Source organism: Hydra vulgaris, chromosome 07, assembly GCF_038396675.1.
Source record: "Hydra vulgaris chromosome 07, alternate assembly HydraT2T_AEP".
NCBI classification, from domain to species: Eukaryota; Metazoa; Cnidaria; class Hydrozoa; order Anthoathecata; family Hydridae; genus Hydra; species Hydra vulgaris.
This window is the reverse complement of record NC_088926.1, coordinates 7,765,273-7,793,231: the sequence shown is the minus strand read 5'-3', so window position 1 is coordinate 7,793,231 and position 27,959 is coordinate 7,765,273. Positions and strand designations below refer to the sequence as shown.

The 27,959-nt window shown below is 29.7% G+C and overlaps 1 protein-coding gene across 1 annotated transcript; it reads right to left on the bottom strand.

Moving 5' to 3' along the window:
• Positions 1 to 401: 401 nt before the first annotated feature.
• On the bottom strand, positions 402 to 27,434 carry LOC136082271 (uncharacterized). Its single transcript, XM_065800945.1, has 4 exons — positions 27,275 to 27,434; positions 8,702 to 8,993; positions 1,944 to 2,281; positions 402 to 597 (listed from the first exon to the last, which is right to left on the bottom strand). The coding sequence occupies exons 1-4, from the start codon at positions 27,333 to 27,335 to the stop codon at positions 590 to 592; spliced, it is 699 nt and encodes a 232-aa protein (XP_065657017.1). The 5' UTR covers positions 27,336 to 27,434; the 3' UTR covers positions 402 to 589.
• Between the last annotated feature and the right edge of the window lie 525 nt (positions 27,435 to 27,959).

Genomic DNA, 27,959 nt, shown 5'->3' with positions numbered 1-27,959 from the left:
ACAAGTTTCATTTGTAAAACCTAGTCATTTGAAATTAATAATATTAGTATTTGACAGAGGAGATAAAATAATACGGTCAACACTGCATTAGCAATTTTTATTTTTAGGAACACTTTTGCTTATTCCATACAGACTCATATTTTACTTCAGGAAGAAGAAAATTTAAGAGGCATTTTTTTTGGTAAATCTTTCTAATTTTATATAATTTGAGGCTGTTTTAGAAAAAAAAACTTTATATAAAACACCCCAATACCATCAAAGAACCACCTTTTTTTTTAATTTTTTGCTTTATTTTATTTTAAGGGGTGGAACAGTGTTACGTAAAACATAGAGCAAATTTACTGAGCAATGTTGGAGCAATGTTGGAGCAACGTTAAGATCAACATTAAAAAAAACTAGAATTTTATAAAAATCAAATTTATAAGATAATGCTGCTTTACAAAAGCATATGTTTCACTTTTTCTGAGAGTTTTGCACTTATTTTTGGATTTAACTTGATTACTGCGTCGTGTTTTAATCATTCTTTCAATAGATGCTTTTTGAAACGTCAGAAATCAAATTCTTTTTGGCATTTTTCCTGAGTGATTCTTCAGCAAACTAAAGTAAAATAATTACTATTTACTAAAATGGTTTATTTATAAAAACAACCTTCAAGTTTATATAATAAATATGTAGATGATAAATAATTAAAAGTTTCAGTTTTACTGATTTTGATTGCAGCTTGTGTAATTTAAAATTAAAAAACTAAAAAATGATCTCCAACACAAATGTATTAAAGTAAAAATGATTTTTCGACCTATTAATATATTAAAGTTATTGTTAAGCTTTTATTGTCGGAGTTAAGCCACATTTACTTGACCCGCTTTTACGGTGATTTGTACTAACAGCAATGTTCGGTTTTAAAGTCACAATTAGGGTTGGTTAAGATTAACCATATTTGGATGATCTTAATCAACCATAAATGATTGATAAAAACATTTGTTAATTGATCTTGCTAACACTATGAACATGTCGAATGTATCAAATTCATTTCATAAAAAAAAAAAAAGCAACTACTTTAACCCAAAAGTCTGAAAATATTCTACTTGATATATAATTATTGCCTCTTTAAGTCTTTTTAATGCTTATTAATTAAATTTACGCGCACAACATAGCATGACATTAACGTCCACAACATAAAGTTACATTTACGCTCACACCATAACATTACATGTGCACCCTAAACATAAAATTAGTTTTATTATATGCAAACAGCTAATTTATAGATTTATTTGAGCATATATTGGACAAATGCACGGTATAAAGGTCCTGAAAGACCAATAAATAAGCTAGAAATAAAAATAAATTGCAAATACTGACATTGCTGCTTATTTCAACACATTGAAGTTGCGTTTTTAAAACATAGTTTTTCACCTCAAATGATAATAGATGGTATGAATAGGGTTGCAGTTGTCCGCTTTTTTTCGTAGGAGAGAACGGCGCTAACTTACCAAAATTAAAGTTTACATTGCATTTTTCTGCGAGAAAAAAAGAGGACAACGGCATTTCTACATGCCAAGTACCAGTGACATCTCTACATAATAATTAGGTTCATCTTTAAAATTTGCTTAAAAACAAAATACATTTTTAACTTTTTTAAATATTGTTTCTTGATCAGTTTATGTTTGGTGTATACGATGATATTGCTAATTTTAATATGAAAAAAAAAGCATAGTATTGTTTAAAATAAAGTCTTGTTTAAAACACAGTCTCGTTTAAACACTGATTAACATTGGTATTATTGTACCACGTATCAATACTTTAAAATGTTTGTTGTTTTTAAATAAAAAGCACTTCTTTTAATACATATTGTATTATAAATTCCCCAAATCAGGTTGAGATTTGAAGAATTTATTTGTCTAAAATGAAATGCTTGCTTTTTTCTTATTAAAAAAATTACTTACATAAATAAATGGCCGTATCCAGTGTTTCAGATATATTTCCCCAATCGTTAGCTAGAAACAAATAAAAAAACGTATTTTTTGCAGCATTTTTACCAACGTCATTTAGCGTTTTCATTATTTTTCCAGATTCCTCATTCGTCTCGCCAACGCTGACAATGATCAGATTTATATCTTTTTTCAATATGTTTTCAATTACATTTTTCGATAGACTAATTTCTTTTTTCTCCAAAACAGAAGAAAGAAGAAATATTACTTTCTTTCTATCGACACTAACGTTTTCTTCCAAGTATTTCCTACCCTCGTCCAAAGGTCTGTCAATACTCTTATTGAATGTTGCTCTACAAATAAATGAAAATATTCAAATATTAAGTGTTGACCAAAAAGTAATAAGTTATTAGATAACATTATTTATTTAAAATTACTTGGTTTGACGGTTATTTTTGAAAACTGCTTGTCGCCTAAACATTCTACTAACCTCAAAAAGAAACAAGAACCCCTCAATAGTTTATAAAACGCTATTTGTTTTATAAATATGTTTACTTCATTCTAACCAATTTTTTAACAATTCAATTACTTAACAAACACTTTTTTTGCTAGGAAACATTGGGGGTTGAAGGAAGAGGGGGGAAAGTTGAAGACTTTTTTTTTTATTTTGTCCTTTTCTTAAATATTTAATAAATTTATAGAATAAGATAGTTAAGATAAAATTCGTTATACAATAAAAAAATATAACAAAATATGCAGGTACAAAAATAAGGACAAAAAAAGAACGTGGAGACTTGCGGAGGATCTTCAGGTCTCATCATCGAGAACCGTTCGTGAATATTTAGTACATTAAACTAACATGAAATATAAAATAAAAGAACAAAACAATGTCGTAGCAATGATTAGCGAGAGCATAAGTTTCGTAAGAATATATAAATAAAATAGATATAAAGAAATTTTTGATACTTTTATATATAAGTACAAAAATATTTTAAAAAGTACTGTTTTCATAAACACATAAAATGTGGATCAGATATACTATTATAAATTACCTTATAAGTTAAAAATTACCATATATTCCTAAATAAGCTTCATATTCATTTTCAGAAGAATTTAAATATAAATATATCTTCAAAAGATAAAACAATTTCTTTTAGTTTTTTTCTTGAATAAAAGATAACTCAATTCATGTGAAAAATCAAAACTATTTTCAAAACTATTTTGTTCCAGTGAAAAGCTCCGCGAAATAAAATACATGACTTTCCAAAATTAGTTAGAAAAAAAGCTTGCCGAATTAGATTATCATTTCTTAAGTTATATTTATTTTTATTTTTTAAGGTATATAGATTATGAAAAGAAACAGGATGCGTAGGTTTTACATTTGTACATTAAACAAAGTATATTAAAAATATTCAGCTGATAAATATTAAAAATTTTTATTTGAAATAATAATGGTTTGGCATGAGCAAATCGATCTTTATATTTGATAAGACAAGCAACATGCTTCTGCTGACGATAAAGAGATAGCAGTTTAGATTTATTGGTATTACCCCAGGCAATATTTGCATAATTTATATGGCAATCAATTAAGAGAAATAGAATTGTGTTAAACGGTGTTTATTTAAAGCATTTCTAGCTTTGTACATAACTCCTATATTTCGAGCAACTTTGTAGCTCAATGCGATACTTCCAACTATGGCTTTCATCAACTTAGATTCCTAAAAAGTTAATAGTTAGTTTTCATTTTTGTTTGAATTTTGTCAATAAAAAGCCATGACAAGAGGCAGTAGCTTTTTTTTGAAAGTTGATGAAAAGTATCCATTTAGTTTTCTCAACATTTAGTGACACACAGTGGGCCTGAGCATGCTCAAAAAAAAATTTTTGTACCCAATTTTTTCACATGGTAGGTCTGAAAGGTGTTACTTTTCTCAACTCAAATCTGTTAAAATTAAAGTATTTGAACGGGGGTTTTTGAAAAAAAAGGTATTTTCCTTTTTATGAATTTTTTTATTTATTTATATTTTAAAAAATGAAACCAAAAGAACACAATGATTTCATAAAACTAGTGTGTCTTCTGTGTCTTTGTAAAGAAAAGAAAGGAAGCCCACAATTTAGGCTTATCAAACCAAGAGAGTATTGTAAAATGAGTATAGATTATGAAAGTATCATAAAAAATCATTGCTGGAAAGAATATAATTTTGGAAATAATAATCTGCCTAAAAATTATGTCCGTCATGCAGAAGAAAACTCATTGGACTAGAGGAAAAAGATCCCAGATACAAACCATTTAGTTTTCTACCAAAATACAAAAGTAATTAATATAAAAGTTTAAAAAATTAATGTATTTAATCTCAGATAACTTATACATTACTGTAACCTAGTAAAACACAGTATAGTAGTTATAAAGATTTATCTTTAGGCTTGAACACAAGAGTTATGAAAGGAGCCAGATGCCAATGCTTTATATGTAAAAAAGGTCGCGAAACTATTAATAGTAAATAAAATAAGACTCACTTAGTGCCAAGTTTCATGCAAGTTAATAAAGAACTAGAAATAAATTTGGAAAGAGACCACCAGAAAGTCAGGCCGATCTGTATGTTCTGCTTTAAAGAAACAGGAAAAGGTTTGCGTCATCCATGCAATAAAACACAGAGAAAGAAAAATTTATTACAGGCTGCTTCACCTAAAACTAAAGGTGTAATAATTTCATAATAATATTAATTATAATTTTATTATTTTTATTATATATATTAATTAAAAAGAAAACAATTTTTAATTTATTTTAATAGAAAACTAAATAATTGTCATATATTTTGTAAAATTTTTTTTAAAAAGAGTTATATCCTCTACTCTAAAACATATGGCTGGTAAAAGTGACAATAAAATCAAGCTAAAAACTTATGGCCGGAATAAATGTCTGGTTTATTTTACCAATACTGAAATTAAGAAGCCACACTTTGGTTTAGAAAAATTGAAAATGCTGCAAAATAAAATTCATGTTAGGCAAGAATTTAACATATAGTTTTTATTTTATGATTTATAAACCTATAAATTAGATTTAAAGTTATAGCAAATCAAATAACTCAAAAATTATTTTTAGCGACAACAAAATGTTAGAGATTGCTAAGTTTCTTAGGTACGAGACCGGAGATAGAAACTCTGTTGCAAGCAACTACAGAGCTGCAAGAGTTACAGAAAACTCATGACTAGTTCCTTTATTCAGTTCTGAACTTTTAAATGTTTTCACAAAAGATAAAGTTGGAAATTCACATGAGGTAGTCTAATATTTTATGAATGGTTATACATTGATTATTAATTTTATTGATTTAATCAAACAATAATTTTATAGTTTATTGAACAAGAGGTTTCTGGGGTAATTTGCAATGATGTAGAGAAACTGATATCTATGGTAATGAACCGCAGAAAACTACTACCAAATGAGACTGATATTAAAGTGGGAATAGATGGTGGACAAGGCTTTTTAAAGTGTACTGCCTCTATAACATACAAGCCTGATGAAAGAGATCAGGAAACTCCTCAAAAGAGAATAAAATATTCAGAAGGCTATGAAAAAAAAGAATTTAAAGATTCCAGTATTTTTAAAACCTTTATTCTAGCAATTGTACCTCACATGGATGAAAGTTATGTAAACTTAAGAATGCTTATTGAAAAGCTTAATATAGGATCTTTAGACTACTCATTGTCAGAAGATATTAAAGTTCAACTACAAATGTTTGGAAAGCAATGTGCATCTTCTAAACACCCGTGTCCATTCTGCAAAACTGAGATACCTTTGTTGCCTAAAGCCAAGCCAAACACAATCAGTTCTTTGCATCAATGGCACCAAAAATGGTTAGAAAATGGTTCTAAACTTAGTCAGGCCAAAAAATTTTAAAATAGCATTCATCCTCCTCTTGTTACAGGAGATCCTGACAAAAAAATTGTTGAGATAATAAACATTCCTGGACTACATATTCTACTTGGTATTGTTGACAAAATTATTTCCGAAATTGAAAAAAATATGTTTAAGAACAAAGAAGATGGTTTTAACTTCATGTCAGCCTATCTTAAGTCCATTAATCTTGGCAGAGTATCGTATCAAGGACAACACAGACTTGAAGGAAATGCTTCGAATATATTTTAAAAAAAAGTTGATATTTTAAATAGATTTTTTTGTACACATGGTCTTGGTATTCATGGGGCCACATATATAAAGGCGCTAATATCTTTCAAAAAGGTTATAGAAGGATGTTTTGGGAAAACATTGTGTAAAACTTACAAAAATGAAATCAAAAAATTCTCAGATGACTACAGAAACTTAGGAGCCAGTGTAACAGTTAAAGTTCATATTGTTGAGCAACATATTGTAGAGTTTATTGACCTTAAAGGGGGCTTATTTGGTAAGTATTTTTTACAGGAAATATCTATTAAATAATATTGAATAATTAGTTAAATATGGACTATATTTTTGCGAAAACTTTATTTTATATTAAAACAAATTTAAAAAATCTTTAAATTAAATTATATAAAAAAATATTTAGGCCTTGGTTATTGGACGGAGCAGGCGTTGGAAGCAGTACACCAGGATTTCAAGCAATTTTGGAACCAAAGAAAAATCGGGCAGTATCATCCAAATTATTCCAAAACATAATTAAGATGTATGGTTTTTTTTAAATAGTCGATAGCTCTGCAGACTTGATGTAATGTACAAAACATTGTTATATATCTGTAATATTATGCACAAATATTCACTAATGACATTTCATATTTTGAGATTTTTCATTTATTATCAAAATATGAACAATACTGTTATAGAATTACTAGCTTTAATTATAAATTAATGTTTTTTATTATTGATATTTAAATTCTTCTATTATATCTAAACATTTATGAAATATTAAAGACAGCATAGATAGCAATTCATGTTATTTTTTGTGCTTTTTACTGAGAAATTCTTAAAAAAGGAAAATACTTTTTTTTTCAAAAACCCCCGTTCAAACATTTTTATTTTAACAGATTTGAGTTGAGAAAAGTAACACCTTTCAGACCTACTATGTGAAAAAATTGGGACAGTGGACAGCTTATTCATTTTAAACTAGTCAAAAACTTTTTTTAATTCAATGTTTATATTTTGGAATAATGTTGTTATGTTGTTATGAGATAAAAAAAAAAGATTAGTATCATCGGCAAACATGACCGTCATTAAATTTGAGGCTTTAGGAAGATCATTAATGTAAATTAAAAAGATAAGAGATCCTAGTATAGAGCTTTAAGAGACCCCACATAATATATATATTAAATTGGAAAAGACAGTTGCATTAATGTAAAAAAACTGTTTACAATTGCTTAAATAACTTTTAAGTATCATTAAAATATTTCCTTTAATTCCATAATACTCTACTTTTTATATAGGACTTTGTGGTCAATTGTATCAAAGGCTTTTGATAAATCGATGAAAACAACCAACGTATATTGAGATTTTTTGAAAGATTCAGCAATATTGCGGGTAATTGAAAGTATAGCTTTTTCGGTTGAATTACTTTTTTTAAATCCGTATTGATTTTGATACAGTATATTATTTGAAGATAATTGATTAAAAATTACATTATATAAAATTCTCTCTAAACTTTTAGAAAAAGCAAGCAAAATTAAATTAGGCAATAATTTGAAACATTGGTTGCATCACCCCCTTTAAATATCGGTGAAACTCTGGCTATTTTTAAATTGTTGGAAAAAATGCCCTGCTTTATTGAACATTGTAAAACTTGAAATATAATATTTTTAATGACTTCGTAGAGTCGATAATAACATTGCAGGTTCATAAAGAGCTGAGTTTTAGTGACGCTTCATATCGTCTATCATACTAAAACTTTTAAATGATTGTAAATATTTATATTATGTAATATAATGTTTTTGTAAGAAAGCGCGGCGTTAAACTAATTACACTTTTTTAATGAGTTCTACATTTTTAATGGTTATTCTCGGAAAAATCAGAACAATGCCAACCCTAATTTTTGGGAAAATTTAATGAACTTAAGGCTTTGTGACATAAGTTGCTAATCATTTTAATTTGATATAACTAAAACCTATCTTTCTTAAACAGTTCTTTTTTTTCAGTTATAAAAAAAGACTGAAGGGTCTTATCACACAGCACTGTGGAGAAGCATTTTAATAGAAAATTCACAACTCTTTCCTTACCAATGTTTCTTATTGGACTAGAGCCGGCGTTGATCCTCAAACCTTTTGGTTCTGACACAGAATTTTAACCAGTGCATCATGGCTGTACAAAAACATTTCAAAAAAGCCGCCCTGAATAAAAAATGCAAAATTACACAATATGATTTGATAATTGAAATGATTTCATATAAGCTGTCATGGTGTAGTGATTAGATTTCTGGCTTCAGAACAGGAGGTCTATGATTTGAAATTGACTCTAGCCATATATGCATTTCTGATAGGGAAAGACGCCTGAACTACCTGATTCAATGCTATTCCCCTGTTCTCTGTGAAGATTTGACTTTTGGGATTCGTTGGAGCACTTAAATTAAAAAAATGAAAATAAAATAATAAAATAAAACTATTGTTTGCTTTTTGTTCCTTTATATTATTTGCTTGTTTTTAAAAATAAAAGTTGCAAAGTTTAAAAAGAAAATGTTTTAAAAAAAAAATATTTAAAGCTTTAGCCTATTGGTCAAAATGGTTTAAACAAATTCATTATCTAGAATAATTGTAAGGAAAGATTTTTTTCAATATGATTTGTTATTAAAACTTACCCATCAAGTGACTGAACACGTTTCTTCATATTTTCTAAACAGGTTCTGTTGATGCACTGATCAAATGTTTGTACTAAAGAAGTCTTCATACTTGAATAAGCCATGACTGCTACCCTGTTATCATTCAACTTAAGCAACTGAAAGCAAGACGATGCTGATACTGCTAGATTAAGAAGTTGATCTAAATATGTTTTTGAAGTGTGGCTAACATCCACTAAAAACAGAAAATCTGTTTTATTTGCATCATTAAAGTACGCTGATATCTCCGTTAAAGGATTTCCTTCATTTAAATCTGAAAAGAAGTTGTTTAAGTTTTATTTAAATCTCTGAGAAGATGTTGAAAACTTTTTTTTAAATAAGAGTTTAATTATTGTTTAAATAACAACTCTTTTTTTTGTTCAAAAATTACTAATAGAGATTTCAATATTTTAAAAAGAAAAATATAAAGGTTCAATATTTTTAGAAGTTATATTTAGAGATTCAATATCTCTTTACTATAAGATTTAGTAACTTAAATTACAATAGTTATGTTAATCAAATAAAATATTAAGTGCATGAATTATATAGTGTTTTACATGAGTTTACTGAAGTAGTTAAAGTTAGTTAATATTACTTAATCGCATTGAACATTACTTAATTCAATTATTTTATTTTATTTAATGAAAAGTTATTTATTTAATTAAGAAAAACAGATCTACTAAAGTTAGCCTTTTTAAAGTAAAACTATTGAGCAGTTCTTGTTTTTTCTTAACAAGTTCACACCCAACAAGGCTACAAGCAACAAAAATTTAAATTGGAAGTTACTAAAAAACATAGAATAGTATTAAGTATAAAGGAAAAAGTTAAAACAAGACTGCAAAAGTTGAAGATTCTGTGATACAAGAAAACATAAAGACGGAAGAGAGTTCATAACCATTAAATTGCGGATTTTTTGTGATTAATATTTATGATTATTATAGTTATGATTCAAGTTAAAAAGAAATAGACTCAATCATAAATTGAGCATGAAAACCCAAGCAAAGGTACCATGGCACTCCAAGCAATGATCTATGCAGTTGCCTCATGTGATAATGCACACAAAAAGCAATAACAGAGACATTATCCAAGCAAAACAGGTTACTGCTTATTCTCTTATATTTTACAGTTGTTGGTGGAATTAGTCTCTTTAATAGCTTTCACACAAGTTCAAGAAGCTTTGCTTTTGTGTTGCATAGCCACTTTAAAAAAAGGCACAAGAAAAAAAATCATGAGTAGAGTCAAGTAGATCCAAAACTTATCATCTTTGGTACAAAACAGTGTAACACAGGTTTACATAACACCGGCTAAAATTGAAAAAATGCTGCAGAATTATTCTTCTAACTTCTAAAGTCTTTTTCTAGGAGGTCTCCTACAAGACAAGTAGCTGGATGCAGTTAACGTCTGCCCAAGATTAGTATTTTTATGGAGACACCATTATTAATCACCATTAGTAACATTAGTAATCAGCTTACATCAGCTTATTTTTCTTTCCAAGTTTAATGTTATACTTACTTTAAATACTCCTCTTTTTACAATTCCTGACTCTTTTAGGTTGTTTGCCGTCAGTTGGCCATCATTTAACGTTTCTAAGTAGTTTACGCGCCTTTTCTTTACAGCTTCGCTATTTTTTTCTCATCTCAACTGGCCATTAAACTATTTCTTTGGTCTTACTTCTGGAATAATAAAACTGCTTCTCTACGCAGTTCAAAGAGTTTATAATAATTAAAATCTTCCTTAGCTATATTTAGAATTATCCGGAATAATAACATCGGTTTACTACGGGATAATAGTATTGCTTTTCTACGCAATTCAATTGAACCTTTATCAAATTTATCATATCATTCAAAGGCTTTGCGTTACTAATAGCATAACTTAATGGCATAGACAGTCATTATATGATTAACAGTCAATATATTTCAGAATATAGGCTAAAAATAGATAAGAACTGCCACAGAATAAACTATATTAAAAACTGGAAGCGGTAATTGCTGGCAGTGAGGGCAAATAATTTCGAAAATAGATGCCGGCAGCGTAAACAATATAAGAAACTATTTGAATATAATATCTACTAGTAATGCAAAATAAAGATACTTTTTAATTAAATGAATGTCTGCCCAAATCCTAACTCTCAATCAAATGTATGCACGCTCCATTGAGCCTATGGTTGTAGCAGTTGATCCATGTATACTTCGCTTCGCCTTCGGCTATATCAGTTTATATATGGGTATATCAGTCCATGTATGCACACTATGATGCATCTGTTAAGTAAAAACTTAAAAAGAAAACTTTAAAAAAGTTGTAAGTACAGTGGTGGCCAAATTATTAGACTAAATGCAATTTTTGATGCATTTGTGAAATTTATTCATAAATAATGCAACATTTTTACTTCAAAACATTACAAAAAATTAGAAAAGTTAAGAAGCGCAATATTTTATTGTAAAAAAGCACAAAATTAAACCGTTTAAGTATAAAAATAATTAAATACAATGCAAAATTAGGACTTGATATTCAAATGCCAAGATGACTTAAAATTCGCATTTATAAGACTAAGTTAAAATTACAATAAAAATGCAAAAAGTAACAATAGAAAATAAAATAAATTACAATGGTAATGAAAGTTCGAATAGTTGAAACATGTCAGGTAATATTTTGTATGGTTTCCCTTATTTTTAGGCAGTGCCTGGACCGTTCAAGGCATCCCATGAATATCGTCATGATGCCATACATTGATCAAAGCCTCGGTCAGTTCCATCTTGTTTTTTGGTTTCATCCCTCCTACTCTTCCTTTGACAATCTCCTACAGGTTCTCAATGGTGTTCATGTCAGGTGAATTATCTGGCCACTGCAGAAGCTTAATGTGGTTTTCAGCTAAGTATTTCTTGACTGTCATCGCAGTGTGACAAGGTGCTCGATCTTGCATAAAAGTGAACGGTGTCTGTCGACATCATTCGCCAAGTTGAGGCAGCAGTTTTGTCTCGAGCATCTTCTTGTATTGAACTTGATTCATGGTGCCTTCAACAATATACAGTCTTCCAGGCCCATCAATAGAGATAACTGATCAGACCATGACATACGTTGGGTGCTTTACTGTCTCTGCAACACAGTCAGGATGAAATTCTTCACCGGTTTTCCTACTTACATAGGCTGCTTTTTCATCCATGATGTAAAAGGATGAATCATCACTGAAACACACCTACATTACTCACATGTACATTACTTTTTTGTAATTCTTTCTGCAACATCTTGCTTGTTGCTTTACGGTTTCTTATACAGCACTTGATGAGGTGCCTGTTGTCTTGCACAGACAATGATTTTTTTTTGCCACAATTGCCAACACGGCTGCATCGTAATTTTTCACAAGTCTGCATCTTCTTCTTTATTCTCGATACCGATTTCTGACTTATTCCAACATTTTTAGCAATCTCCTTTTGCGTGAGTGATGTCTCTCGTAGATAAATCTCAACTCTGGCCAATTTTGTCGGTGACAAGTCAGCAGCTTTTCCTATATATTAAAAGGACAAAAAATGCTTTATTAATTAAACATGTTTCTTCGTTGTTAATGTAGAAAATAAAAATAAATAAAAGATTGATCTTTATGTAATGTCAAACAACTCTTATTAATGTACATTTTCCTTAATTTCTGCTCATAAACATTAAACAAATAAGAAAATACTGACCTCTAACAGATAGCAGGTGACCAAATTTTAATATTCAATTTACAGTTAAAATTTTCAATAAAATGGATCTTGAGCGAAAATAAAAATAAATTGCACTTATTATCACTTGGGCAACAATGGGCTATACATCCAGTAACTGTATATACATTAATTTAATAACTAATTTATGCCAAGGTAGGTACATTCGAAAATAATCTCGGTTTTGTAACCTAGTCTAATAATTTGGCCACCACTGTAGTAGACAATGTTATAACAAATAAAATTATGTGCACTTGAAGTAAATTTTACTTTTTACTGTTTTTTCCTGAAATTTTATGTTTTACTGTTAAGCATAAAATTTCAGAAAGCAAAAAATTCTTCTCCGGGTTCCGAAGCCCCTACTACATTACTTTGATTCTCACATCGTTATGGTAACGATTACGTTTACAATTCAGTCGAAAAAAAAAATTACTATAAAGATGACGTGAAATCATCGACGTGACGTGAAATTTCAATCAAATATGGTTTTTCAAAAGTAATCATTATTTCCAACTTGAACTAAAAAACTTTTCAGGAATCATTAACTATTAACTAATCACTAATCATATACTAGCATATATTTTGATGCTTTTAAGCAAAATAAATATACAGATAAAAAAAAAACTCGAAAAAGATATTAGTGATGCAACACCACTTCAATCTTTTAATAGAGCCAAGTTATAGAAATAAAAAAATTATTGATTTAATAGCAAAAGTAAATTATTTTAACTATTAAAAGCATATATATATATACAGTATTGGACAAAACATTTGCAACCAATATCGAAAAATGCTGAAAAGTGTTCCTAATTTTACATGTCTTCAAAACGAAACGAAAGTACTACCACAGCAAACAGTTCAGGAGTCTGGAGTCATAGCATGCCATGACATGAGCAATCAGCTGACAGGTGACAGCACACAGGCAGAATTTTGTTGCAAGTGCTATTTTGCAGCGGACAAAACAAGTGCAACTTTTTTGGTTTGTTTCATTTTCTTAAGTCTGGCCCGTGTCAACGTCGCGGAAGTTTTTTAATAATTAAAGGAAGCATCCAGAAGTTTCCAGAATTTTTCAGAAGCATGCAGAAGTTTCCAGAAGTTTCCAGAAATATTCAGAAACATTCAGAAGCATCCAGACGCATCCAGAAGCTTCCAGAAGCATCGAAAAGAAGCATCTAGAATCTTCCAGAACAGGTTCACACAGGTTCATTTTACTATAGAAGAGACATGTAAATCGACATGTAACTCAGTCAGTATATGGAAGTCAATCAGTCAGTATTATCAAGGCAGTTTATCGAAGTGAGTTTTATCAAAGCGTTTTATCAAAGAACATCAATACAAGAAGTGAAATACAACAAGTGTTTCATTACATCAATACAGTCCAAATCCAACCAAGACGTTGTGTTCCACAGAGCATTATTGTATCATCACAAGGTAAATGTAACACTGTAAGCCTTGAGAAGCGTGATTATTTGTTTTTATTATTTTTATGACTTCAAGTGCAAAAATGGCTCCCGACAGTCTTGGATTGGAACTAAGAAAGAAAATTATTGGCGATTACGTAAGTGGAATGTCACAAAAATGTATTTGTGATAAATATCGCGTGAAAAAAAGGACCGTATCACGACTATGTTTCAAATATTGTTCTACGGGGAAGTTGGCAGCAGAAAACAAAGGTGGAAGACCGCGTTCCACCACTTCTAGAGAGGATTCTATGATCGTCAGATCCGTCAAGAAAGATTCCTGGATATCATCAGTTGAGATACAAAAGCAATTAGAGCTGCCTGTATCGGACCGAACAATCAGACGACGTGCTGTTGAAGCCGGTTTGTTTTCTTGACGCCCTTCAAAGAAACCGCTGATTTTACGAACAAACCAGAAGAAAAGACTCCTGTTTGCTACATCTTATATTGACTGGAATGTGCAAATATGGCGAACTGTCCTGTTCAGTGATGAATCGAAGTTCAACATCATTGGGAGCGATGACATTTGCCCTGTACGTCGACCGGCCGGAAAAAGCCACGATTTTTGTTACTGCCATACGACCGTGAAGCATGGTGGAGGCAATGTAATGGTCTGGGGGTGTTTTTCTGCTAACGGTCGAGGTCCAATACATCGAAACGATGGAATAATGGACCGTTTCATGTATAAAAATATCCTGAAAGATGTTATGTTACCTCATGCTGAATGGAATATGCCAATAAAATGGGTTTTTCAGCAAGACAACAATCCGAAACACACTGCAAAAGTAGTCAAGCAGTGGTTTCAAGACAACCACCTATCGGTGATGGATTGGCCGCCTCAATCTCCGGATCTCAACCCTATCGAGAACCTGTGGGAGATCGTCAACCGCAGAATTAATCGTGAAGGTGTTCGTAATAAGGATCAAATGTTTGAACAAATCCAAAAGACCTGGGCAGCGATTCCACAAAGTTTCATTGATCACCTGATCAAATCTATGCCTCAAAGATGCAAGGCTGTGATCAACAACAAAGGGTTCGAAATATTGATAGCGAAATACAGCTTGGTCAACATTTTGTCGAGTTGCACTTGTTTTGTCCAAAAGGAAATCAACTTTTTTTAATACTTTTGATTAATTTATTAATTTTCGTGTACAAATAATGAACTTTGTGATGAATAAAACTTGAAGAACTTTGTCTCTAAACAGGTACATAGTTATTTCTCTAAATTGAAAAAATGCAGCACTTTTATATAAAGAAACTAAATTAGCATTATTTTGTTGCACTCGTTTTGTCCGATACTGTATATATATATATATATATATATATATATATATATATATATATATATATATATATATATATATATATATATATATATATATATATATATATATATATATATATATATATATATATAATTAGTAAAAAACACTTATCTAACTTTTATCTTCGACTTGAAGTTTCACCATTGCTGGGTCATCAGGAAGAGTTACTAAATTTCAAAAAAAATTCAATTTATAGAAAAAAATATTTTACAGGAAGTTATAAATTATTATAAAAAATTTTTAATTACTATATTTTTTTGTTAACGGGAAGTTACAGAAAGTAATTATGAAATAATTTTCTTTGGAATGGGGATAGTTTAATTTGGTCATTTGTTTTTATAATTGTTTAAGAGGTATTTATTTTCGTGCCTACATTTAGAAATTAATTCAGATTTTTTATTTAATAAATTTTCTTGATTTAAATGAGTAATTATTTCAAATTTTTCTTGCAAACATAGCTTACATTTTTTGTTGTTACATGTTATTATAGGCAGGGGCAGATTTTAGAATAGACCATTGTAAATTAAATTTTTTATTTTTTTCTTATTTTAAATCCCAAATATATTTTGACAGCATAGTCTCTTTTGAATATTTTTTGTGTTTAAACGATTGTTTGTGGTTGGCATAACGTTTTTTCCATTCCCCCTCGGTTAAGCCAATATATTGTTTATCAGGGTTGTTTTGTGAGGAAACAATGCACTTGTAAATTACATTTTTCGAAAGGCATTTTCCATTTAGAGGGCAATCTATTTTTTGTTTACAATTACAATAATCAGTGTTTTTTTCTTTTATATGTTCATTTTTATTAATTAACGCGTAATTGTGGCCTTTTATAATTCTTTCTAATTCTTTTATAATTCTTTCTTGTGGCCTTTTATAATTCTTTCTAAATTTTTTGTACAACTATAACTTACTTTAATGGTATTTCTGTTAAAAATCTTATGTAATTTATTAGAGGGAGGAAAATGTTTGTCTATTAATTTTAGAAAAATTTTACCTATATTTGTTGAAACATTTTTGCTGTACGGGGGGTTGAATCAAATTATGTTTCTATTTCTATTACGCTTTTTTGCAATTTTCTTTTCAAATTTTAGCTCGAAATTTTGAAAGCCACTTTTTTTAAGGGCATCTTCATAAACGCGTTTAGAGGAGTTAAAAATATTTTCATTAGAAGAGTTTTGGTTTAGCCTATTGTTAATTGAAATCGGAATTTGTTTTAGAATTTGAGGGGGATGGTTCGAATTTACATTAATATACAATAATTCGTCATTAGGTTTTTTGTAGGGCTTATAGGAACTTTCTGAGAGGTCAAATGTGACATCAAGAAAATTCACTATTTTTAAATTTATATTTATTTCAATTAGGAAGCCAATATTTTTAAAAACTTTAATAATATCTTTTCTAATTTTATCGAGTTGTGGCCCTGATTTTTTAAGCATTATTATTAAACCGTCGTCGCGATAAAGACCTAATTGATTAATTTGGATTATTTTAGCTAGGGTATTTAAAATATATAAACCTACAAATTTGCAAATTTCTGCTCCGTCGTAACTTCCCATTGTTACATCAAAGCATTCGTGCGTGGTTTTTTTCTTCCACGTTTCCTTATCAAAATAGAGTAAGTTTTTTCTGCAGTGCTTAACTATACGGATAGTGTCCTCAGTAATTTCTAAATGGGATTTTCCGAATTCTATTGTTTTATCTAAAATTTTATCTAAAATATATATATATATATATATATATATATATATATATATATATATATATATATATATATATATATATATATATATATATATATATATGTATATATATATATATTTATATATATATATTTATATATATATATATGTATGTATATATATGTATGTATATATGTATATTTATATATATTGCAACAACTATTTCACAAATTTAAATAATCGAAGATTTTGAAATATATCAACCATGAGGAGATTTTATAGTTTATAAATTAAAAGATAAGTATATCATCAGTAACTATTTAAAGGTTATATCATCAATAAAAATAATAATAATATAGTTATTACAAGTTTGTTGCGTAAATTTAGACATTTTGTCATGTTGACTTAAAAATATATTTAAAAACCATCAAAAATTGCGTGACGTAATTTATGCACAACCCATTTGTTAAACTGATTAAATTAAATAAAGTATATAAAGTAAACATCCAAAAAATAGCGATTTACAAACATAAAATAATGTTAAAATAATTATCGATGAAGTCAATGGTATAGCATTATCACATTAATTTAATATTGTTTTATAAATATATGCATATACATATATATATATATATATATATATATATATATATATATATATATATATATATATATATATATATATATATATATAAATATATGTATATATATATCTAAACATATATTTATATAACTATATTGCATTGGTATGATGATGCTATACCATTGACGTCATCAATAATTATTTATATAATTGAAGGGCTCAGTGGAAAAAGTACTTAAGTTACATTTTTTTAATATTCAAAAATGAGTTAAGACCGGTATATTATTTGATTAACTCCCCTAAACCATCCCTGTAAATTTGGGCCATGGAAAAAGTATCGAAGTAGCTTAAATCGAATACTATACATCAGCTGTTTTAGTAAAATTTTGAATAAAAAGTTCTTAAGTGCTGATCTTTCGGGAAAAAAGTTCTTAACTGTTACCAACCAATCACAAAATTACTGCCAGCCAATAAGAATTCACCAAAGAGTCACACCCTTCCTGTTACTTTCAACAACAATGGCTGACACCGTAGTTGAGAAAAGTGAAAACAAAACTGGGAAAAAAAGAAAATCTACACCAAATAAATGGTCAAAGACTGCAATAAAGCCTTCCAAAGCTTCAGGTATGTTGTTTATTGAGTAATCAAAATAATGAAATTAAAGATAGCTATGTATACTAACTTTTATTTAAAAAAAAAAATCACTTTACTTTAAGTCATGCCATGAGACATGATGCTATAATTTCGGCTTCCATGCTGTACAGACTGTAATAAGTACTATTATCACTGCAGAATTTCGGCGATTTGAGGACTTTATTATTAATATTATGTAAAATCTAGATCTAGTCTGTTTTAAATTATACGTATATTAGCCTTAGCTATTTATTTCTATTGAATTAAACAGTTCTCAGTTGTATTTTTAAATAGTAGGCCCTATCTTAGTTTGATTTTTTTTTAATTTATAGTTTATAGATCTACTTACTAGATTTAGTATTAGCCTATCTATACTATTAGTATTACGCCCTCTTCACCTCACTCATTTTATGTTGTAGCCTAATGTAAAATGTAAACTTTATATTTGCAGGCGATGCGCACAAAAACCACGTGGGAAAGGATGTTGATGAAAGGAGCCAGCACTATGTGGACTGCAGGTGCAAATGCCTTGAGAAGTTTAACGATGAAGAAAAGAGTAATATTTTAAAAGAATTTAATGGGCTTGCCGAACATGAGAAACAAACCATTTATTTAAGGGGTTGCATTTCTGTAAAAGAAGAAAACACTATTAGGTGAAAACAGAGTCAGGCAGTCCCCTAAACACTCCGTTGCAGCTACAGCTACACAATAAAAGAAACTGGCTCTCCTATACCTGTGTGCAAAAATGCTTTTTGTGCTCTGCACGGTATTAAGGAGTCACGCGTGATAAAAAAAGTCCTTGACTTTGAAGAACCCCTACAAGACTTAAGAGGAAAGCATGGCCATCACAAAAAACTTAATGATGAGATTCGCCAAGCAATCCGTCAACATATTTCTTCATTTCCTGCAAGAGAAAGCCACTATTCTCGAGCAGACAATAGAAAAAGGATCTACCTAACCTCTGACCTTAACATTTCTGAGATGTTTAGGTTGATTTTTGGAACAACACCCAGACATGAAAACTATCGCCAAAAAATGGATCTACAGAGATATTTTCAACTATGAATTTAATATTAGTTTAGGGTTTCCACGCACAGATGTGTGTGACACATGTGAAAAATTTAATGCTGATATTAAATCTGCCACTGTCAACAGAAATAATGATTTGGTGTTAAAACTGAGAACTGAACATGAAGTTCACAAAAGAAAAGGAGATGCCTTCTACGAGCAGATAAGAGAGGACAAGCATCTTGCTCTTTCTACTGATGATACTCAAGTCATAGCTATGGATTTTCAAAAGAACCTGCTTCTACCTGTTACTGGGATTGGTCAGGAATACTACAAAAGACAGCTGGCTGTGGATAACCTTGGCATTCATGATGTTTGCTCTGGAAATGTTTCGATGTATATTTATGCCGAAAACTTTGCTCACAAAGGACCCAATGAGGTTCTTTTATGTCTGGAACACTATATAGATGAATTGCCAGAGTCGATAAGGAAACTGGTCATTTTCTCAGATAATTGTTTTTCACAAAACAAGAACCGATACATTGTTGCTTTTTTGCAAAATTTATGTAATACTAAACTCAGTAAAGTTGTTATTAAGTACCCTATTCCTGGTCACAGCAGAATGCCATGTGACAGAGACTTTGGCAGGATTGAATAAAAAAATTAAAAACAGATAAGTTTCATAAGCCTTCTGACCTGCTAAATCTTATTGCCAAATCAAGCATTAATAGTTCATGGAAAATTGTGTATGTCGAAAATACATTTACTGACAATTTGGAAATGGACAGTAGACCTTTTTTAAGGGTTAAAGATTTTAAATCTAGCCTGGATAAAGTAATTAAAGCGACAGAGGGTATTGCCAGTCTCAGAGGGATTTTATTTGAAAGACTGAAGAACCCTGTAGGCAGAAGCTCAATGACTGGCCCCCTCACTTCCACTTTAAATTTATTAAAAAGGGGAAAATTACTGAGCACCTTAAAATCGGTAGTTAAAGATTGCCCTTTGGCATTCAACGGTTTTCTTCCAATAAAAAAAGCAAAATTTAATGATATTATGTCACTTTTGTCGCATGTCCATCTTCCAGAGAGTGTAACTTTTTACACTTCCCTCAAACCTATAGAAATGTCTCCAGAAGAGGATGAGCAAGCTGATGATTTTGAATAGGGCATTAATTTAATTTAAATTTGTATAGATAATTATTATGGTAAATAGTGTTACCATCAAGATTGTAAATAATTATCACATCACATTTGTTTTACTATTTTTGTTGACCAATAGTGTAAATTCACTTTGTGTTTATACTTTTTTGTTTAAAATTTGAATGGAAATAAACATTTTGATATAATCATAAACAGAATCTTGTCAAAAAAGTGTGTTTATTGTTAAAGAATATTACTATTTGCCATTAGATGTTTACCTTAAAAGCAGTCTTTTAATAAAATGATTTTCCAGTAGGTATTATTCAAATAGCAACTATAACAAGTATCAGTAGATTGTTCCATCTTATGTAACCTACACTAATAGGCAGATGATCACTGATGAACTTAACACTGGCAACAGAAATATTATCTACCTATTAATTAAACATCATACTAACAGCTGCTTGAATTATAAATAAACAGGGTGTGAGAAGGGGATTATTATAGATTGACAAAAACATTTATTGGTGCAAAACATTGCTGGTAAATTTAAAAATTAAGTTGAAAATAAAAATTTAGGGCAAAAAGTACTTAAGTGCAAAACATCTTATTTATCACAAAATCATTATTTTTTTACAAAACAAGTATAAAACTTGGTTTAGATATGTAGCAGTGTGTGCTGGATATAAAAAAAATGTTACAGTTGATTAAAATGAATAAAAGGTATTTCAGCTTCAATTTAAAAACTTTGACCTGCTTTTTCTCAAAACTCTCAAAATACACTTAAGTACTTTTTCCACTGAGCCCTTCAATTATATATGTGTGTGTGTGTCCCAGTGTCAGATCCAGCATTTTTTGATGTTTGATAGCTAACTTAACCAGACATAATGCAAACTCCAATTATTTATATGTTTATACTAATGTCAAATATGGATACTTTGCAAAACATTGCAATGATTGGAGCCTGAAAACAAAAAAGCCCAAAAATATTTGCCCCTGCCACAAACGTGAGAGCAACATGTTGATAAAAAATTTTTTTTTTGCTGTTCTTAATTAAATCTATTTTCATTGATAAATTTTAAATTTCATTGCATTACTTCTCAGTGATCAAAGTTTAGGGGGGTTACAAATTTTTCATGGTCATAATTTTTTTATATATGATTGTATATATGATATAGCACTGAAACAGGTAGTATAACGCTTTACTGTAATGGGTACTACAGGCAGTCTTAGAGTCTATGAATGGGCCCCTGCTGCCATATAAACAATCACTTTCATGAATTGGTGAAATTCATGGAATATTGCTTGGACTACTCGTACAAACTTTACATTATATCCAGCTAATGGACTTGTTGATTGCCTTTGTAACTAATGGACTTCTGTTGATGAAATGTTAAATGTGGTAAGTTTAAATAACTTCGATTTTTCTGCAAATCTATGTATTATGTATGAAGTTGTTATTAATTTATGTGTACTTTAATTTGATATACTTCTTGCGTTTTTTAACCGTATTAATGAGCTGGTGAGAATTAGCACGTTGTAAGTCAAAAAGAAAAAAAAAGAGTTAAGTCAATACTTATGATTACAAAGCATCATTCTGTTAAATTTGAGACTGGTGCAAGGTGTAAGTTTATGTAAATAAACAGACAACTGTTTTTTTGTTTTTTTTTGTTTGCAGGGTTTTTATCAACAGTAAAAGTTTTTTCTCTTCAGTAAAAACCTTAAAATTCATATCATAAAAATCTCAAAATGAAACGTTTACTTACATTGACTTACACCACTCTGATTCTATATTTTTAAAACAATTTATTGAAGTTATACTTTTCATATTTTCATTAAGAACTATGTTCCACAGACGAGGCCCTCTACATGAAATTGAGTAACCAGATGTTTTAAGAGTTGACTTAGATAAATTAAAATTATGGATAGAGCACCTCGTTAAGTATTTATGATTAATTTTTAGAAATCGGTTATTAAAGGATTTTGGAAGCATGTCATTTTGATATTTAAACATGAATAACAAGTTTTGGAACACGTTTAACTCATAGACATTAAGAGCTTTTATTTCCCGGAGTAACTGCTTGGAGTGGGGGTATTTGTGCACATTACATATAATTCTACTGGCTTGTTTTTGCTTAATATATATATTTTTTAATGCTGAACGGCAAGTACTTTATCAAGTAATATTACAATTGCTTATGTAACTTTGAACAAAAGAGTAGTATAAATCTATTAAACATTTTTTACTTAGTAGGTGTTTTGTTTTATGCATAATGCCTATAGTTCTAGAAATTTTGTTTTCAATTAGCGTAATATGATTTTTCCAATTAAGATGTTCATCAAGTATTATTCCTAAGATTTTAAGTGATGAAACTCTGTTTACTATATTGTTATTTATTATTAGCTGAGGAAGTTGCAAAGGTAAGTCATCGGATTTAGATGATGAAATAAAATGTACTTAGTTTTACTGATATTCAAAGAGTGTTTGTTTGATTTAAACTAGTCATTTAGGTTTTCCAGCTCACAATTTACTTTAAAAAAAACTGTTTTTATATTGGAATGGGTTCTAAAAAAGATTAGTGTCATCAGCAAAAAAAAAAAAAATTAAGCATGTTTGAAGATAGGTAAATATCATTTACGTAAACCAGAAATAGTGAGGGTCCAAGAATAAACTCTTGAGAAACTCCGCAGCTTATTGTTTCTAACTTTTTACACATTGAATCATAAGATACTCCTTGTTTTCTATTTTTAAGCCAATTTTAAGTTGCTATATATTACTCCATATGTTTCTACTTTGTACAAGAGAATTTTATGATCAACACTGTCAAAGGCTTTTGACAAGTCAATGAACAAGCCGAGAGTTCAACTTTTTTAAGTAAACCCATCCAGAATATGGCTGGCTAAATCAGTTACTGCATGATGTGTTGATAGTAAGAGGGATAATAGTATGTACCTAGAGGATCAAAAAAATATTTATCTCAAAATCACTGATTGGCGTTCGAGAGAGAAAATTGCATTTTAAATTTATGCCTAAAATTTGAAGGACCTATGAAAGGAATTTATTAATTTTTATTATTCAAAAATATATTTTCTAACATAAACTTATCAAAAAATTACAAAAGATTGAAAAGGGGATAAAATTCTAAAATTAAGATGAGAAAATACTACTTTTATTTCTTTGACAAGCTTAAAAATTGATCACAATTCTGAATTTAATTCTAAGTTTTCATTCTTCACATGTGCTTGCTGTTAAGATCAACCAGACAGTTGGTCACGTGCTCTGCATATTGAGAATCACCAGGAAAGCGATTGCATCTATGCCAATGGAGCTTAAACTCATGATGTAGTGCCTCTGTCCCTTGTTCACTGAAGATGCCTAGAGAGTATTTCCCTCTGTTGATGAAATGTTAAATGTGGTAAAAGACTGTGTGAACTTTCGGTGTTACAGATGGCCCATTGAGAGCAATGTAGGATTACTTGAAAGTTTGACTTTTCAGAATAGTCTTTGTCAAGTTCATCGCCAAAGCATGACTCTACAACAGCATGACTCTACAAACTTGAAATGCATACTCTCTTTCAGCTAGCTGTTGAAGCAAGTCAATTTTTTTCAGGATCTTTCTGCATTCTAGTCCAGTCAACTGACCACCATGGTATGGCTTAATTTGAATGTTTAGTGCAGAAAGCCACTTGTCAACATAAGTCCAAGAGTCTTTTGGGTGAATTAAGAAGATGGTTCACAACTCCTAATAGCAGATGGAGCTCTATTGGAGGGATAAGGTCAATAAGGATAGAATCATCAGGAAGAATGATAATTGGAGAATGAATAGTGTTGTTAAACCTTTTTATTTTTTTGCTATCACCCCCAGAGGCAATGAAAGCTTCAAAGTTTTTCATGACAGAACCAAAGATTCGAGGAGTTCCACAGCTTGCAAGATTCTTTGCATCAATGTCACACCATGTACAAGGGTGTGAACTAGTATGTGACTGAATTCGACAAATATTGTTTGCAAGTTTTATGTCACAAGACAAAAAAAACTTATTTAGTGCACTTGGACGAGTTCTAAGACTGTTCACATTCTCATAGGTTTCTGGAAGTTCCTCACAAACAGCAAGTTAAAGCTGCATTTTGACACTGGAATCTTTTGCAGTTTGATGAGTCAGAAGTCTTCTAGTGACATATTGTGGGGTTTGTTGCAAATCAATAACACCCAAACTGACTTTGAGAAAACCTCTTCCCCCATCTATAGCCACTTTCAGGTTTTAAGAAATGTTTCTTTTGAGTAGATTTTTTTCTAGAAGAGACTTTGCACAAATGGAATATGCAACTATTTTTGGTTCTGTTGATTTGCTTTCTGATGAAAACAGAACCTCAGTGTGAGTAAATTCAGATGCAAGTTGTCGCCCAAAAGACTGAAAGTTAGTTGCAAAATTTTTTTTTACAATGCGGGTTTGTGACAAGGTTAAACCAGTTTCTGCACTCCAGAGTTAGAAAGACCAGTGTTCATTGGTAATTTTGCTAAGTCTTCAGCACCAAGGACTTCTTTTTCTGGAAAGAGGCATTTGGATCGTAATGAACCTGCAAATAAATTACAAAATGTTGTCAAGGTTCTCAACTATTATACAAACCAATTATATTTCTTAATCACATTAAAGACATTATTTACCTTGAAGGACTGGAAATGGACTGCCTCCTTGTGCTTGTTTGAGACGAATTACTCCATGTGGAGATGCTTCAGATGAAGAAATGAGTGACACTGCAACTGTTTCAGCAGCAAGTCTGTCCTTTAATGTGACTTCAACCAAGTTCATGAGCAAATCCTCGGCCAATGACTGAAAAGCATTTTCCACATCTTTTCTCTACAGTATTTTGAGCTTTTGTAACCTTGGCTGGTCCTGGGTTGGATGAGTTTTCAAGAAAATTAGGCTTACTTTTTCCAGATAGTCTTGCAGTTGAGCAAATCTTGCAATCACATGTTGAAGTTCTGGTCAGTGTTTTTAGACTGATTGAACTAAAGTTGTGAAGTTCTGACAAAGTGACCTTTTGACCTTCATGACATCTTCTAAGTGATGATCTACAGGCCTCACATACACCAAGAGGGACTCTTGGGTCTTTAAAATCAATCTGTTTCTGTAAAATAACCTGTGTTCTGTGTTTCATATCGTCAGTCAATGCTCTAGAAGCCTTTTTAAAACAAAGAAAGCAGATACATTTTCGGGTTTCTTCATGAGTCTTTGCCCTATTAGGCATTTTGTCATGAAAAACTATGTTTTTTGTTTTAAATAAACATAAATCTAAAAAACACAAATGTAAACAAACATATACATGATTTTTCCCAGAATTTTACGCGACTTTTAGGTTTGTGTTGCGCTACAAAACTCCGAAGGCTTTGTTTGCTTAACTCCAGAAAAAAAATTTTAAAAAATTTTTCGTTTTTTTTGTTGACAGTGAATTTAATTGCATTGTTTTTTATGTATGTAGAGTTACTTTGACTTAATACAGAAATTTTTTTTAATACATTTGATTTTATATTCTTTGAAACTTTTCATTTATAGCATAAACTTTAAATGCAATTTTCTCTCTCGGACGCCAATCATTGATTTTGAGTTTAATATTTTTTTTATCATCTAGGTACATACTATCATCCCTCAAGAGGGTTTCTCTGGGTCAGAAGATTTGGGTGGGAAGCCTTTTTTTGGAACAGTGTTGAACTTAATTATACAAAAAAAAACTAACTAAATATAATTATACAAAATAAATTCATTTTTTAAGAAAAAGATTCTTAATGAGAAAAAAGTTAAACGAGTTTTTTTTTTATTATAAAAAAACAAATCATTTTTAAAAAAGATTCAAATGAATAAATTAATGAGTAGGGGAAAGTTGCGAATGTTGAGCATGCTAACAGTGTATTTCTTTTTGCACCCGAAATATTATTTTTTTATTTTTTTTTTTTTATTTTTTTTATTTAGGTGCCCAAGAAGACCCTACGGTCTTGTCACAGAGCACCGCGGAAGTGCATTTAACCAGGAGTTTACGCCTCCTTCCTTACCGTGACGCGACTACATGTCCAAGGCTCGTTTCGAACCTGGATTAAAAAATTTATGTTTATTTCCGCAGATTTTTGTAACTTAATCTTTCTTCCTAAAGAATATAAATGAATAGTTTATTTGAAAAAAATCTTTATACCAAAAATTGCGTTATTTTCAACAAACCTATTCATCTCATCTTAGGAAACCAATTTCTGAAATGAGCTTTTTTTAATGGAACTCAAAAAAACTCAAAATAACAAAAATATAATCAAACAAAAAAAAATTGTATCTTCAAGGACTATACTTAATAAAAAAGTAATTATCTCAACCATAAAAAAAAAAGCAATAATAAATCTTACCTTTCGCTAAAAAAGTTAACGATACTATTTTTTGAAAAATAGTATCTTTAACTTTTTTTAAAAAACTTTCGCTCTTGAAATACCAAAATAAAGCTCCGCGGAGAATAACTTTAAAATAAGCGCTTTTCTTAATAAAAAGCTGCATCTCATCTTGAGCGTCTAAAAACGTTTCATCTTAAGCGACTTCATCAAGTACTATCATAATTTAAATAGCATGACAACAGCTTATGTATTATCTCATATAACCTACGGAATTAGCAGTAGATAAGCATAAAATGTTGAGGGTGTAATAAACTTTTGATGATCTTGTATCGTTCTGACGTAGTTACAAAATATTGAATAATAAAAAGTTATAACGAGGATGGTATATTTTTTTAACGGTAAAACAGTTAAAGAATATTTACTATACAACCAAGAAATTAAAATAAATAACACCATCGAACTTGTATGAATATCTTTAACCAAAAAAATTCGCGAAAAAATTATTAATCTACCCGTAAAAGAGGTTATACCATCTTAGGAACCTGCTCATTTTACGCAACCTTCCCCTAATTTAAATATTAATTTAATTTATCGAAGTTTACTCATTCTTTGTAGATTTCAATAAACTGCAGCAATATAAATTGTTAATAAAAATTTATTACCTTGATTATATGCTTGCGACGCATAAATCATAGCCAATCCTAGTAAAATTCCACCAAGCATCTTAATTTTTTTTTTTTTTTTAGAGTTTTGTGACCGTCACCTTTTAATTAAGAAAAAGTAAAAATCTGTTACAATGCAAATATTAAATGCCTCTTGTTTGTTTGACTGTACAACAAAAAATTATTGAAAGTTGAGGTTATTAAAACAGCATGATTCATTAAACAACATCATTCATTTTTTATTTATTTTTTTCTTTCTGTTTTTTGCTTGGAAAACTTTATAACATTTAAAAAATCGTAGAAGCAAAAATAAATTATCAGTAACTATGAACTATGAACTAAACAAACAAAATTATGGTAAAAATTGGTGGAGAACCATTTTAGGAAACATCTTCAGCCTGAGAAAGATTAGGTGGTCCGATTTTAACACATTACATTTTGCTAAATTAGCAATGGGTTTTGTATTTGCAATTTTGTCGTTTCCATTTCTAACTTATAAATTTTTATTCTTTTATAATTACAGTGTTTTTTTCTTACAGCTAGTTTATTTGAGTTGTACAAATTAAAATTAATAATAATAGCATTATTAATAATCTAATAAAAATTTTGTTTCAAGACAGGAAAAACATTTTTTAACTTACAAGTTGTATATTTAAAAGTTTAAATAGTGCGATTCTTTTACATG

Excerpts from the sequence above, each read along its gene's own strand:
- LOC136082271 (XM_065800945.1), bottom strand. The coding sequence starts at position 27,335 with ATGCTTGGTGGAATTTTACTAGGATTGGCTATGATTTATGCGTCGCAA. Across the intron at positions 8,994-27,274 it reads GTCGCAAGCATATAATCAAG|ATTTAAATGAAGGAAATCCT; the intron begins GTAATAAATTTT and ends ACTTCTTTTCAG. Across the intron at positions 2,282-8,701 it reads CGTGTTCAGTCACTTGATGG|AGCAACATTCAATAAGAGTA; the intron begins GTAAGTTTTAAT and ends ATTTATTTGTAG.